We start from the raw sequence: 15,349 nt of genomic DNA, 5'->3' as shown, positions 1-15,349 counted from the left end.
GTACTGAAAAATCCAATAAAAACTGATTGTTTAAAAAATAACTGCAATCATAGTTTTTTCTTTTTTTTTTTCTTTTAAATCTGCCTGAATTTCAGCTTTAAACTATGATAGTGGACACAAAAATAAATAGGTAACGGGAATATGTTTCTTTGTGACATGTATTTACAAAAGCATTTATTACTGAAAGTTAACATAGGTTGCAATGTAAGGCCTGGACAAGCTTTAACCAGCAATAACATTACAGTAAGAAAAGCTGTATAGGAAAGTTCTGTGAAAAGTGATGGATTAGTTAGCAGTAAATATAGAGTCCTCCATGTCACCTACTTTATGAATGCTGATAGGTAAAGTAACCAGAAGGAGTAAAGCTGGTCTTACACATGCGGCTTTTTGGGGTGTACATAACTTGCATAATGTCCACAACAACTAGTTAAATGAATTCTGATGAATTTCTATGTTAAAATAATAGTTTTTGTTCATGGATATTGGGGTGACATACTTATTACTGCTTACCTGTGGATGTGTTCTTAAAGTGTGAGGCCAAGAAGCTAACCTTTCCCGTGATGAGCTCATAGCTGATCTCTTTTAAGAACTCGCTGGTTGTCAGCATGCTCTCTGCTAGAACTCGGGATTGATATTTGCCTTTGAGAAAAAAAAATGAAAGGAAGATCAGAATCCCTTGTACAATCACCTCTTTAAAGCATAGTATATTGCCAGCTGGCTTGATAAACATCTAATGGTCTTCCAAAGTAAACAAAAAGGAACACCTAACAGGTACAATTCTTTCCATTATAAGTCATGATGCCATGACATTTAAACAAACAGTGGTCATATGGTGAGCAAAAGTCTGTGTGTCAATATCTAGTCCTGGTCTGTGTGCTCTGCTATTGTCGTTGCATAACTTGTACCAGTCTGGTGACATTACTATGACAACATAAATTTTTCAAACTTCAATCAATACTATTTTCGAATTCTAAAAGCAGTACTATCAGATCATTCTATGACAGAATGCTACTGTCTATGGGTGCCATTCAATCTTACGGGAGTAAAGAAATGTTAAAATATTCTCTTGGCAGTCAAGTGAACCATTTAATATTATACAGTGAACACTGCAATATTAATGATTCCTCCAATTAGTTCACTAGAAAAGGTCTGTAATGTTGAATCTTTACATAACCTGGAACAATAGTCTATAAGGGTATAAAAGATGGATTGCTTGAAGCAACTAGACAAAAGCTTGCTTTCGTTCTATAGTTTGCACGAGAAACGCTGGAAACTGACTGGTTGTGATGGAAACTTTTTTCTCCAGTTGTTATACAAAAAGGGCCAATGTTATTTAGTACATTTTGAGAAAGCCATAAAATTACTTACTTGGAATCAAAACTTTAGAAGCCTCCTTAAATTGTTCTAACACAATTCTTGCCCTCTCATCTTTATTTTAAGCAGTATAATTATTTAAAGAATGCATGCCCTTTCAAAAGAACCCAGAATGTATCCAGACAAGCTAAGAAAATTATTAGCTTTATTCTGTTTTTCCCTTTATTTGCTGTACTGGAACCATAAAAGGTCTGCCAGCTCAATTCACTTATTTCCTGAAACACTCTTGGACACTAGGCTTTCTAGATACTTAGCAGTGTCAAAGCCACTATTGGACTTACTGTAGCTACTGTATGATAGCTCATCACTGACTGGCAGGGACCAGCAAAGATCAAGAACATATAAATAGGAGCTGGACTAGCCATGTTTCAGTTAGACCTGGAAATCTATGCAAACTTTTTCCTTCCCTTCAGCATTTTAGGTTTTGCATACACTTGTTCATCCTAAACTAAAAGGTGTGTGCTACAGAGATATTATTTAAATAATCTTTAGTAATCGAAAGTCAAGAGCAGCAAAAAATAGGAATTTTAATAAGTTAACTATAAAATGGTGTAAGAACTTACAAGACTCATTTTCCTTCAATGTGGGTATACAAAAAAGGAGTTCACCTACCGTCTGACAGATACATATCGGGTACATAATTGTGAGATCTAAATAAAGTAAAAAACACTTTCTAAAATATACGAGGGCAAATCAAAAATGATCCACACTCTGGCTGTAGAATTTATTTTAATCAACTTTTAGAAAAGATTAATACATCATTTTTCAACATAATTCACTTGCTTTTCAATACACTTTATCTGTCAATAAGCTTTCGTATTCCCTCAATAAAAATGTTTTAGGCCAAGCTGCGAGCCATGAATGCACCGCTGTCTTCACTTCACCAGAAGTGAATCTTTGTCCTCGTAGGGCTGCTTTCTGATTTGCAACATAATCCACCATCACTCGTCTATTCAACAAAATAATTTCACGTGTACCCTCAATGTTGTCATCAGCAATGGACGTGTATGGGCGTCCGGCTCCTTCATGTCTAAAACGTATACAACCTTCCTTGAACTTCATTCATAAACACTTCTTTCACGACAAAACACTTTCTCCATACTGTGCATGCAGTCTTCGATAAACAATTGCATCATGCACACCCTTAGACCACAAAAAAAAAGATGTATTGCACGCTGCTCTTCTTTTGTGCATATCACAAGTGGGGCATCCATTTTTCTCGCACAACAGTTACAAATGAACTGATGTAACGCATTCCCACCTGCACAGGGGTGACTCGGGAGAGAGTAGCCTTAAACGGAAAGGGCTGATTCAAATCTCACAGAACTGGACAGTGCTATTCATCAGGCATTGTGTCAGATTCCTCGCATCACCTTTCCACATCTCGTGGAGTCAATGCCAAAAAGAATCGCCGCAGTATTAAAGGCAAAAGGTGGCCCAACGAAGTACTGATGGGGTGATCATAATAATCTGGCCACTCAGTGTACATTATATAGGTATATTTCAACACCCAGAATAACTTTTCATATGTTTTATTAAAAGCAAATTGTATTACTTACCAAGAGCAATAACACAGAACTCATTCCCTCGCAACTTTGAGCAACAGATTGCTACTACATAGTCAGGAAGCTTCTGTTGGGGTTTGATATCACTCAAAGATCGAAGAGTCTCAGAGATGCCCTCTGCTAGAGAGTTCTGGGTAACAAGAACATGAACCAAATCTTGAGAAACACTAGCTGACAAACGGGCCAACCAAGGTAACTGGGCCTGTGTCACCAACATGCCAGATGAGGTCATAGGCAAAGAGCGCTCCTTATAGGTAAACTCCTGTAGAGCCTTAAGCACAATTTGCTCAAACACTTCACGAATGGGTATTTGATCGGGACCTAAAAAATGTAAATATATTTAAGTTACAAAAAGAGGCATTTAGTGGCAGAGTTTATAAAAAAAAAAGCAGCAAGAGTGCAAACTTGCTGTTTTTTGCAAATTTTGGCCACCTTTAAACTTTACAAAGCTATAGACACTTTCAAAGTTCAAAAGGCAGCAAAACTTAAAAGAAAGCAAAAAAAAACAAAACATTTTCACAATGGTTATTACTCACCAAGCTTCACAAGATATTGGATAGTGAGAAGAATTAGGTTTTCTACGCTCAGGAACTGGCTGCTGACCACTCCCATCTGATCCAGTTCCTTCTTTTCCAACTCCTGTAACTTGTAGCAGTTCACCAACATTGGACTTACGACAATATCGCCAACATTACCATAGAAATATGGCAAGGCACCATAGCCTAGAATAATATTCAGAAGCAAAAAATAGCCCAAAGCCTTTAACTTAACAATGAAAAATAGAAGCAACCTTTAATGCTTATTCGTTATAAATCTGTCTGAAGATCCAGTAACAGGGCCCGAAAGGTAGAGTGGGTGATTTATATTTATTGAAAGTTCATGTTTCCTGTAAATGCATGCCACAAACAGCAGAAAGGCACTTGGATCCATAAGATCGTCTATTTTTAGAAAACCTTTTCATATGGCGCTGTACAAATCTATCCAACCCCTGTCTTCTAAATGAAGCACATGCAGTACACTGCTTATAGACAAAACCTGGTCCATGATAAAACAATGGCAAATCACTTATGCTATCTGACAGTTCTGGAACAGTTTGCAAGTAATTCACTCCAGTCTATGTGCAGCAGCTTCATCAAAGCGACACAGGTGTTTACACTATAAGGGCCAATTTGCACCAGATGCAGGCCCGCACAGCGCAGCGAAGGCCCAAAGCATCTGGAGCAAATCGGCCCATAATAGACACATACTCACAAGGCAATAGCCTTTCTCTCCAATTGTCTCAGTTCCCATCACTGTGTTGCATGCAGTACTTTTTTTTTTCTCTCAGTGACATAGTTCAGCCACATCACACCACACTGTGGCTGTAGAACTGAATTAAATGTAATTTCATCCAGTTGTGTCTCTCTCACCGCAGAGCAGCAGCCGTGTATTTAAGCACAGCTTGCTGGTGTGAACTGACCCTAATTCTTAAACTGGCCATACACCTATACAGGTGAAACTCGAATTAGAATATCGTGCAAAGTTCATCTCACTAATGCAACTTAAAAGGTGAAATATATGAGATAGACTCATTACATGCAAAGCAAGATAATTCAAGCTGTGATTTGTCATAATTGTGATGATTATGGCTTACAGCTCATGAAAACCCCAAGAACCCCAAATCCACAACCTCAAAAAAGTAGATTATTACATGCAATCAATAAAACAAGGATTGTACATAGAACAATATCGGACCTCTGAAAAGTACAAGCATGCATATGTACTCAGTACTTGGTTTGGGCCCCTTTTGCAGCACTTACTGCAATAACTTTTGCACGATATTCTAATTATTCGAGTTTCACCTGTAGATTATCTGCAGATTTTCTATTGTCAGATGGAAAAAGTGCATCAGATTCCTCCATCTACGCTGAACTGTGTGGATGGAGGAATCTCCCACTGAGCCAAGCTTCAGTATCTTGCTAGTCGGCCCCGCTGGCTCTCAAAATAACTGAATGCCTGCATCCAATCAGAATGTTTAGGGATTTTGACAGCCAGCTGGGCCGATAAGCAATATGAAAAGTGTGTGGCTATCCTTAGGCATGTGTCAGTGGAACAAGTGTCCCCATTTGTAGAGTTGCCCAATATTTCTGTTCTGTTAACTCAAAATGACTATTACAGGTATTTATATAATGCTGACCATTTACACAGCGCTTTACATACTGCACATTCACATCAGTCCCTGCCCTCAAGGAGCTTACAATCTAAGGTCCCTATCTCACATACATACAGGGCCAATTTAGTCTGAAGCCAATTAACCTTCCAGCATATTTTTGGAGTGTGGGAGGGAACCCGCACAAGGAGCGCATGCAAACCGACACAAACCGAGGAACTCAGTGCTGCAAGGCAGAAGTGCTAACCACTAAACCACTGTTCAGAATTTCTTATTACTTCCATCTCCTGTATCAGGACCAATAGAGAGTAAATCTCTCTAATGGAGACACAGACAGCAATAATCGGACAGGAGTCCAATCCGTTCATTTTATCCAAAACATTTTTATGGCTTTAGATATACAGTTTAAATTGACCTCAAAGGAAAAGTATTGCCTTATAAGTTTAATATTTAATAAGCAAAATATAAACTTAATAAAAAAAATGTTCTATAAGTGTTCAGACTTAAAAATCTTGCTTTCCTTCATAATTAGTTATATATGCATATGGGGGCAGTCATATAAGTGTATTACATATTCAGGCTCCGCTATGTTCTGCAGTGCTGTATAATTGTTTTGCTTTTCATCTCCTTCTCAATGTTAGCCAACTTAAATCCATACACTTCCAGTGTGGCTGATAGTTGTTTAATAGATTGATTATAATAGCTTTTTCTACCATGCATCTGGTGGCTAATGGCCAACCTTGTGAAAAGGTGAAAGTCACAAAAAAATGTAATCACAAAGCTAAAATAACTCAAGATATAATCTTGCTAAAAATGTACTATCATTTCCCTTTAAATGTGAAGATGGTATAAGAATTTATTAGGTAAAGAGCTTCTATATAACTCCCCCTCTCCTACCAAGATAGGTGTAATATGCCACTTTTGCTTGGCTTAGTTTCAGTACTCAGCTGAAGAACACTAGACCATTAGCTTTTTCCCAGACTGAGAAGGACCATAGACTAAGAAGGGGGGTCATAAGTATATTCACGTTCAACTTTGTACATTTTCAGGTTTATTGAACTCATGTAGTGTTAAATTCACTGGTTTATGTAGTATGAAATACATTAATAGCTTGCTTTAAATAACATTAATATTCTACAGGGAAGGGGGGTGTTCTATGAAAGTTCAAAGCTTAACAACATTTTATAAATAATGCTCACCTATCAAAATAACAGGCCTGACTCCAGAATTATTCAACAGATTTTCTGGCACGATTACAGTTTCCCCTGCTGGGATCGGCTGTGGCTGGAAAACACCTCCCAAAACTGGCTGCGGCACAGTGACTAGAGAAGGCAATAAATTCATAAAATGATCAAATTACACAGATTCTGCAGATTGTTGTTTCTCTCTCAAATCCAATGGAAATTGTTGCTCACAAAGCAGTGCATGGTAAAATCAAACTTTATACATCTCTAGTTTAATATTTGAACAGTAAAGGTGCCATGTAACAACGTATTACTTAGCAGAGATGAAAAATAACTATTGCTAAATGCAGCTTTGACTTAATTCCTAATCTTCATCCAGGGACAGTTCAAACAAAAGATAGTGAACTGTCTTATCTGCCAATGGATTGGTCATTTTGTCCAGCCGCTTTTCTGATTCATGCACCTCTGACAGACAGCAATGCCAGGAGGGTGACACCTCTTTCTCTGTTACAGTTAAAGTGACACTAAACTCAGGAGTTAAATCTTAAAAGTGCATTCAAGTACCTTAAAGTGACATTAAACCCTCAGATTTTTTAACATAAAACAATACTGTAATGTGTGCCTTACTGTAATCCATGGTTGTTTCCCTTCTCTTTGCTGCTCTTCCTTTTAAATCTGTATCTGTTCTCATGCTCTGCAGAACTTCTGTTTTGCAGCAGACTGCCTTGTCTCAGGAATGGATACACAGTATCTGTGTATTAGTTTGTATAGGCTTGAAACCTGAGCCAGCACTATAGGAAGAGGCCCTGAGCTGAAAAGGGAAGTTCTCCCCAAGCATGAGAAGACATGAGGATTTAAAAAGGAAGAGCAACAAAGAGAAGGGAAACAACCATGGATTACAGTAAGGCACACATTACAGTATTGGTTTATGTTAAAAAATCTGAGGGTTTAATGTCACTTTAAATATTAACAAAAATATATCTTAATTATCACTCAGTGGTAGATCCTCAAATCATCTCTCAATTGGTGCTGACATTGTCCTTCCTTCTGGAGGGTGGATACTTTTGTTCCCCATGGTCACTATGTGTGTTGTAAAGTGTCCAGCACTCCAAGCTCACGTTTAGTTTACTAATTTCTATCAAGATTGTAGTCATCCCAGGAGCGAACTTGGCGCGGTGGCTACACTATTACAATGCACACAGGGACCATGGGGAGCAAAAGTAACCAGCCTCCAGAATAAAAGACAGTGTCGGCACCAAGTCAGAGAGGGTTTGAGGATCTACAGCCGAGTGATGCACAAATAAGGTCCAGTGTTGTTAAGGTAATTGAATGCATTTTTAAGATTTAACGCCCGAGTTTGTCACTTTAAGGAATGCAGTGGTGTCATCTTTCTGTCCCCAGCCTGCTGACTGGACAGAGAAGGAGATGCAGAAGACTGATTAGGTGGTCTCTCTGCACTCTCCTCTAGTCAGCTTAGGCACATTTGAATACTGTACACCTGGCTGGCACCAAGTTCGAAGGCTGCTGTGTGGAGAATGACAGAAGCGGCTATCAAGACAGATTTGAAAACTGGTTGTAAATAAAAATAAATGTAATTTTAAAGGCGTGCAAAACTGGATTAAAGCATGTCTTTAGTATAGCATCCTGCTGACGAAGGCCAAGTTCACAGCAAGGCGGCACAGTTTTTGCACGTTTATGCGCATAAATGAAGACGCGCGTTTTGACTGGCAGCTTAAGAGACATTGCGGGCAATGGACGAATGCATGTACAAACGCGCACGAATATGTGCAACGTGCTTCTGCCGCACATTTTCAGGCAATTAAATTGACGTCTGTGGGGCAAAAACACCCTGTTAATTGCCCAAAGAAGCTCATGTACTTTCTCAGGCGTTTGGCGTTTTATCCTGCTGGCGTTTTGCTGCTCAGGTGTGAACAGAGGACATTGAAAATCATGGGATTTCTTGTGTTGGGCATTTAAAAGTGCTTTTCTAACTGCTCAAACACACCTAGGCGTGAACCAGGCCTTATGGAAACTTGTATTGAAAAAAAAAAAATATGCCAGCTGCCATGGTTGGTGTCTCTTTCTAAAAAAGCTCATTGACTGACTGTCATGCTGCTCCAATACTTTGAGTCATTGATCCAAACAAGCATGCAGATCAGAAGTCTGATTTCACTGGCTACGTATTATTTTAGGTCAGTGACTTTGAAGTCAGAGATGCCAAAGCGACTGGCATTTTTAGAAGGTGGTTAACAATGGCAATCTACACATTTCTCTTAGCACGGATTTACTTTAGAGCATATCTAAACCCAAAAATAAAAATTGAGTATATTGAAGTTTACCATTCCAGACTCAACCAAGCAAGGAAGCTGTGCTGTACAGTTGCCTTACTTGACTGACTCTGGGATTGTCGGGGGCCCTGGTGGAGGGGGATCTTTTGACCCCTGAAACGCGATGGCTGCTTTCTGTTGCCTTAGTGATATACGCGGCTCAATAAAATATATTTTTGGACACTTGAGAAATTAAGTTTTGCACTCTTTTCTGGTTTGATTGCTTGCGATTATAAACATTAGGCACCATTAGTATGCATGAAAGAAACCTGCCCAAGCTCAACTCAAATTCCGCAGTAACTGGAGACTGTTGACATCTCCACTTTTTCCAGAGTTGTGCTTTACAGGAGTAAAGATGTAGCAAGCAGGATTTTGTATTTAATGAATTACACCAAATGGCATACATGTTATCATAGCCTAACAGTGGAAATAAAAATCCTGTTTCTTCATACATAACTAAGCTACAGAGTTGTGAAAGTACCAACATTCTTAGATTTTACTTTGTACCTGGTCTTGTTACTGGGCGTATAGGTGGTGCAGGAAAGGCCAAAGCAGGTGTTTGAACTGGTGAACTGGGAGGCCATCCCCGGTGTCTTTTCTTTGGCGGACCAGAAAAAGTCATCACTGCTGTAAAGAAAAGAAAAAAGTTGCCTTTCATTTAGATCACAATGTTAAATAGGTCAAATGTATTAAAGTAAATAAATTCTCCAACATTTTATTTGGAAACACATCTTCAACAACAAAGAAAATGTAATGTCTACAGCCGACGTGCGACACTCCTGCAGAGAAGCTAGAGAAGGATGGGGCACCTCAAATATATGCATGCAGCCTAAAAATGGAATAATACACTTATGAGGAAACATGCTAAGTGATATAAACACACCAAACTAGAAACCTGGCTCTTTCCACCCCATCCACATATCCAAGTGAGGTCTCATTCAATTTCAATATTCTTGGGTAACTCATAATACTTTTAGGAAACCCAGATTTTGGAGTGTCACTGTACATAAATTAGGAGGCATTTCAGAACTCCATCCTGAAACATTGGTGGTTCCATACCAATTTCTCCAGCAATGCTGCCAGGACTTGGTGATGTAGAGTGAGAAAGTGGCTGAGAACATGCAGGATTTAGCAAAGTGCCCCTTAGTCCGCTTGTGGTTCCATTGGTTTCTTGTGATTGATATAAAACAGGTGCTGGAAGAAACAGAGCCAAATATAAATGTTGGAATAAACAGTACATTTCAACATACTGTACTGTACTGTGCAAACATAAGAAGCTCACCAGAAGGAAAGGTCTTTCCTAAAGGATGCACTGGTAGTGGCAAAGGCTTCACAATGCTCTTATTTCGGGACAGATCCTGAGGGGTGCTCGAATGAACAGCAGGAGCTTTGGCATAGGTAAAAGATTGTACCTCTGTAAAGAAAACATGCAAACATTATGCTAGAAACACAGTAATCTAGCTCATGGGTGCATAACTAGTGGTCTGTTTACAACACCCAAAAACAATGACAATATGTGAGGTGGGGGTCATGGAAAAATGCATACACTTGGGGCTAAAATACAGAATGGGTTGTGTACCTCACATCTAGCTCCTAAGATCAGGATACGGATATCTCAAATCAACAAAAAAAATTTGGACAAAGTAAATAGATTGACAGACCGCGCTTTTTTTTTTTTATGGATGCCTCCAGTTTCACTAGTTGATGCCTCTCTGGTAAGCAATCCGACCCCAAATATCCCAGTTATGACAGTATGGTATATTTAAAGATAGATGCAGATCCGTCTGTAGGTTAATTCACTCATACTGTATTGATGCGGCATGTTATCCGAGCGTGGAGTACTGGAAATACTTTGAGGGGAATTTATCAAAACCGAAGCAGACAAAAACTAGAGCAGTTGCCCTGGGCAACAAATCAGCTTCTCTCTTCAGTTTGCTCAAGTTAAGATTTGAAAATGAGAAGATTGGTTGCAGTACACAGCTGCCCCAGATTTTTTGATAAATTTCCAGTTTTGATAAATTACCCTCTTTATGTTTTTATTTATTGCCGTAACAAATCAATCAGATTACAAATGCCAATATCTAGATCAGTTACAAAATGTTGGCCAATCACTGCTTATTCACTCAAGCAGTGGACCCTGTCAGCACCTCTTGGCTCAACAAATTTCAAATACAAAATTAAAGGAGCCTGATGGAAAATTGTCAGCCAAACAGGGACTGCATTTAATTATATGAAGGGTATAACAAGCAAAATATAGCCATGTATGGCTAGCTTTACAAGTTGGGTATACACTGGTAGATTTTCGTACGAACATTCATATGAAAAATCTCATAACATTCAATAATGCATCAGAGACTGGACAAATGTTGCTTGGATTTTGTTTGATTATAACATTTGATTTTGGACTGAGTAGTTTTCCGGAACGAAAACCACATAAACTGTTAGAATTTAATTCAGTTAAGATAAATTTGCCATCCTGCTCCTTTGATTTTTTTTTTTCGTCACCATGGTCAAAATCAGTCATAGAATGAATATTCTGAATGCAAATAGTTTTTTTTAATGCAATTCCTCTTGTTTTCAAAATACCTTCTCAATGTTTATTTTACATGCATATCTAAAGTGATCCATAGTATTCAAAATACATTGAAAAAAAGGAGGACATTAAGATTAGCATGCAAAGATCTGATTATTTTTCAGTTTACCTGAAGGAGAGAATCTGGACTTGTATCCATTACTGCTTCCATTTTCTGAGAGGGGAGTGATTGGCTTTGCAACTGGAGCAGGAAGGGGTCGACTTCGAGGCTCTGCATGACAGATACTTAGATTATGATTTAGGAAGTGATGAGTCTGAGTTTTTATACAGTAGTGAAGGAATAGAACCTCTTTTGGGTTTTATTCAGAAATAAAAACTTTAACAGCAACATTTTAATAGATTTCAGAAAGCCTAGAACCTATGTCATATATTTTATTGTTTACTGAAAATCTCTCAATTCCTGTCATGGTGACTCCCTGCTCCCTGGGAAAACCTCCCAATGTGGATAAAGACAGCAGTGAAGTCTGACAAAGTCTAACCCTTTCCCATTATCTAAAACATACATGAAAAGAAGTTTACGCATGAGAAAACAATAGACTTACCTTTCCAGCATATAACTGGCCCTTTGCAGAGTACTCCCTGGGAGTTCTTCACCAGGTAATATTTTAAGTGCTTTTGCTTCTTTGGTTGAGTTGTGAGTTTCAGGTTTATGTGATTGGAGAACTCTGTAAAATACCTGAAACCCCGCTCTCCACAGCCAACACAATTTCCAGAGAACCCTTAAAAATACACATACATATACAATAAATATAGCTCAGAATTTTGTTGTTGGTTAAAATGTGATACATGACTAAAGGAAAAATATATAACATAGAAAGATGTTTATTGACTCACAGATCAGCAAATCAGAGGCTCAGTATACTGTGGTGGCTGAATATAAAGTCCTTCAAGCCACAAAAGCATTAGACTAATTTAGTTAATTAGATAGCTTAGAAATTAGTATAATGAAATCAGAAAAAGTATTAGACTCAAGTAGGGAGACTGACATTAAAGATGCAGTTTCACTTACATCAGAGTCCCCTCCCCAAGATACTGCTAACTAGATTGCATAGCTATTTGTCAAAATCTACTCAGCCAGGCCCATGCATGCACTCCGCACGTGTATTGATTCCCATAAGGCACAGTTTGCACACCAGACTAATGCTATAGCAACGAATGAGTCTAACATGGGACTTGGCCAGGAAGATTTTGACAAATGGCTGTGCAATCTATTGAGTGACATAAGATGGGTGTGGGATTGTTGCAGGTCATCCATTTTAAAATCAAATGCCATGCTTAAGAGTAGGCACCATAGAATACATGTTCTAATTGTTGTGTGTCCCCCTGATCTTGGTGACTTTGAGGCCAAGCATCATATGCGAACTATCCATCTGTAACAGCTAAACACACAGTTGATACACAAAGATAACCGTTTTACCTTCCAAAGGGTTTGTAGTTTTGGTCAGCCATTGTTCATATACAAACTACTACTGGTTTACAATTACTGTAGTCTGGATCAACTATTTCAGGGCTAGATTTGCTATTAGACATGGAAGGCCCATGTCTAGGGAAAGGAGCATCTTTCACTTCAACAGTTCTGTGGAAAGGTACGTCATAGTGCATCTTCATTCAGTACACTGGACTCTTCACCTTTTGACTAATGCCTTTTACTTGGCATGATGTTTTGCTTGCATTTGCTTTTGTTAGACCCATATAACTATATGGTGAAGTGTTATTTAGAATTGTTACTAAACATTAAACAGACTGTATACAATTTCAGCACAGTAACATCTTAAAAAAAGCACCACAGAGCCATTTACATTTAAGGCTCATGCACGCAGATTACAATAAAACCGTTTATGCTCGATTCAGAAGCTGGCAGAAACGCCAAAAAAAAGCTTAAAATAATGGGTGTTTTGGTGCATAATTACATGTACAGGGTTTAGAGGCGTGTACATACACTAAATTGCCAAAAGTATTGGGAAACCCCTCCAAATTATTAGATTCAGGTGTTCCGTGTAACTTCCTTGTTACTAAATATTCAATGGTCAACTGTTAGTGGTAATATAACAAAGTGGAAGCAATTGGGAACAACAGCAACTCAGCCACGAAGTGGTAGGCCACGTAAAATGACAGAGCAGGGTCATGCTGAAGCGCGCAGAAGTTGCCAAATGTCTGCAGAGCCGATAGCCAAAGACCTCCAAACTTCATGTGGCCTTCAGCTTAGCACAACAGTGCATAGAGAGCTTCATGGAATGGGTTTGCATGGCCGAGCAGCTGCATCCAAGCCTTACATCACCAAGTGCAATGCAAAGCGTCAGATGCAGTGGTGTAAAGCAAGCCGCCACTGGACTCTAGAGAAGTGGAGACGTGTTCTGTGGAGTGACAAAATCACACTTCTCGGTCTGACAATCCGATAGATGTGTCTGGGTTTGGCGGTTGCCAGGAGAACGGTATTTGCCTGGCTGCATTGTGCCATGTGTAAAGTTTGGTGGAGGGGGGATTATGGTGTGGGGTTGTTATTAAGGGGTTGGGCTTGGCCCCTTAGTTCCAGTGTAGGGATCTCTTAAGGCATCAGCATACCAAGAGATTTTGGACAATTTCATGCTCCCAAGTTTGAAGAACAGTTTGGGGATGGCCCCTTCCTGTTCCAACTTGAATGAGCACCAGTGCACAAAGCAAGGTCCATAAAGACATGGATGAGCGAGTTTGGGGTGGAGGAACATGACTGGCCTGCACAGAGTCCTAACCTCAACCCGATAGAACTTTGGGATGAATTAGAGCGGAGACTGCGAGCCAGGCCTTATCGTCCAATATCAGTACCTGACCTCACAAATGTGCTTCTGGAAGAATGGTCAAACATTCCCATAGACACACTCCTAAACCTTGTGGACAGCCTTGCCAGAAAAGTTGAAGCTGTTATAGCTGCAAAGGGTGGGCCAACACAATATTGAACCCTACGGACTAAGACTGGGATGCCATTAAAGTTAATGTGCGTGTAAAGGTAGGCCTCCCAATACTTTTGGCAATATAGCGTATGTTCTACTGGCTAGAATATACATTTACTCTAGCCCCTAGAATGAGTTAATAAAATTTGGGGCATTTTTTATGCCTCTAAACACTGCTCTAACACACGGATCTAGACACCATGTGCATGGACACACCGGTTAAAACACACCTCTAAAAGCGAAGTTTATTCTGCCCATGTGCACAAGGCCTAAAGAAAACACATGTAAATACAGTTGAAACACATACTTATGTGAAATGTTTAACCTGCCAAGAGATTTGTAATCACCTCCATGCCTATTGGATTCACTGCCTAACAGCGATCCACCGATACTGGTTTTTCGGTATCAAGTACAAGTACCGAAATTTTGTTTTTGGTACCCGCCGCCCAGCTTCCCGATTGCCCCGGAAGTCTGCGTTCTATTAAAAGAACACCGGCTTCACGTTCTGAGGCAGCCTGGCTTCCGGACCAATTAATTAATTGGTCCGGAAGCCAGGCTGCCTATCAACAAGTGAAGCCGGCTTCCTGGCCAATCAGGAAGCCGACGGGACATCATGACCCACCTCTAGTTCTCTGTTGTGTTAAAGGAGTACATTTACTAATGCCCTCCTGTGACCCAAAGTCGGTGTCTAGCAGGCTACTGCCCACTGTTTGCTGAGAGCCCAGAGCCAAGCTGTAGCCGGAAATATTCTGAAAATATTGCCCACATGGGTGCCTGACTGGACAGCTAACTCTGCCTTTCTAGAGCCAAAACCAGCTGTGCCCGCCTCCTTGCCTGTATGTCTCTACAATGAGCACTGGAGGAACAGAGAGAGGGGAGGGGGAAATCGCTGTGGGGTCTCCGCAGTCACTGTGCCCTGCAGGAAGAAGATGGTGAGCTGAGCGGTCACTAGTTTGTGAATTAAGTTCTTAGTCTATATAGATGTGACACCTGCAGCGTCAAACGCCAGTTTTAAGTATTGGGAAGAGTACATTTTATTCTACCAATACTTCTTTATTAATCTGTGTATTTAGCCTAGAATTTTGCCGTGATTAAGTGGAAATAAAAATCATGTAATTGTAGAATTCTATATGCAGCTATATAAAATATTAATGAATATAAATACTTGATTTGAATGTTGTCATCTAAACCAATGTTTAGACTTAACCCTAATCTAACAAAGATATTATT

The 15,349-nt window shown here is 39.5% G+C and overlaps 1 protein-coding gene across 1 annotated transcript in view; it reads right to left on the bottom strand.

Annotated features, from left to right (window-relative positions):
* Positions 1–510: 510 nt before the first annotated feature.
* Positions 511–15,349, bottom strand: part of LOC108797180 (GREB1-like protein) — a gene marked incomplete at its 3' end in the record, with an annotated part of 78,307 nt that continues 63,468 nt past the window's right edge. Inside the window, exons 6-14 of the mRNA XM_018568754.1 lie at positions 11,735–11,911; positions 11,302–11,403; positions 9,882–10,013; positions 9,659–9,793; positions 9,107–9,226; positions 6,288–6,410; positions 3,476–3,661; positions 2,934–3,260; positions 511–639 (exon numbers count right to left, since the gene is read on the bottom strand). Coding sequence (XP_018424256.1) covers positions 511–639; positions 2,934–3,260; positions 3,476–3,661; positions 6,288–6,410; positions 9,107–9,226; positions 9,659–9,793; positions 9,882–10,013; positions 11,302–11,403; positions 11,735–11,911 — 1,431 coding nt within the window. The remainder of the gene's footprint in view (positions 640–2,933; positions 3,261–3,475; positions 3,662–6,287; positions 6,411–9,106; positions 9,227–9,658; positions 9,794–9,881; positions 10,014–11,301; positions 11,404–11,734; positions 11,912–15,349) is intronic.

The sequence above is a fragment of the Nanorana parkeri genome, unplaced genomic scaffold (genome assembly GCF_000935625.1).
Source record: "Nanorana parkeri isolate BGI_ZX_2015 unplaced genomic scaffold, ASM93562v1 scaffold1240, whole genome shotgun sequence".
Taxonomy (NCBI): domain Eukaryota; kingdom Metazoa; phylum Chordata; class Amphibia; order Anura; family Dicroglossidae; genus Nanorana; species Nanorana parkeri.
Note: the sequence above shows the minus strand (reverse complement) of the source record. Positions and strands in the feature narration are given on the sequence as shown.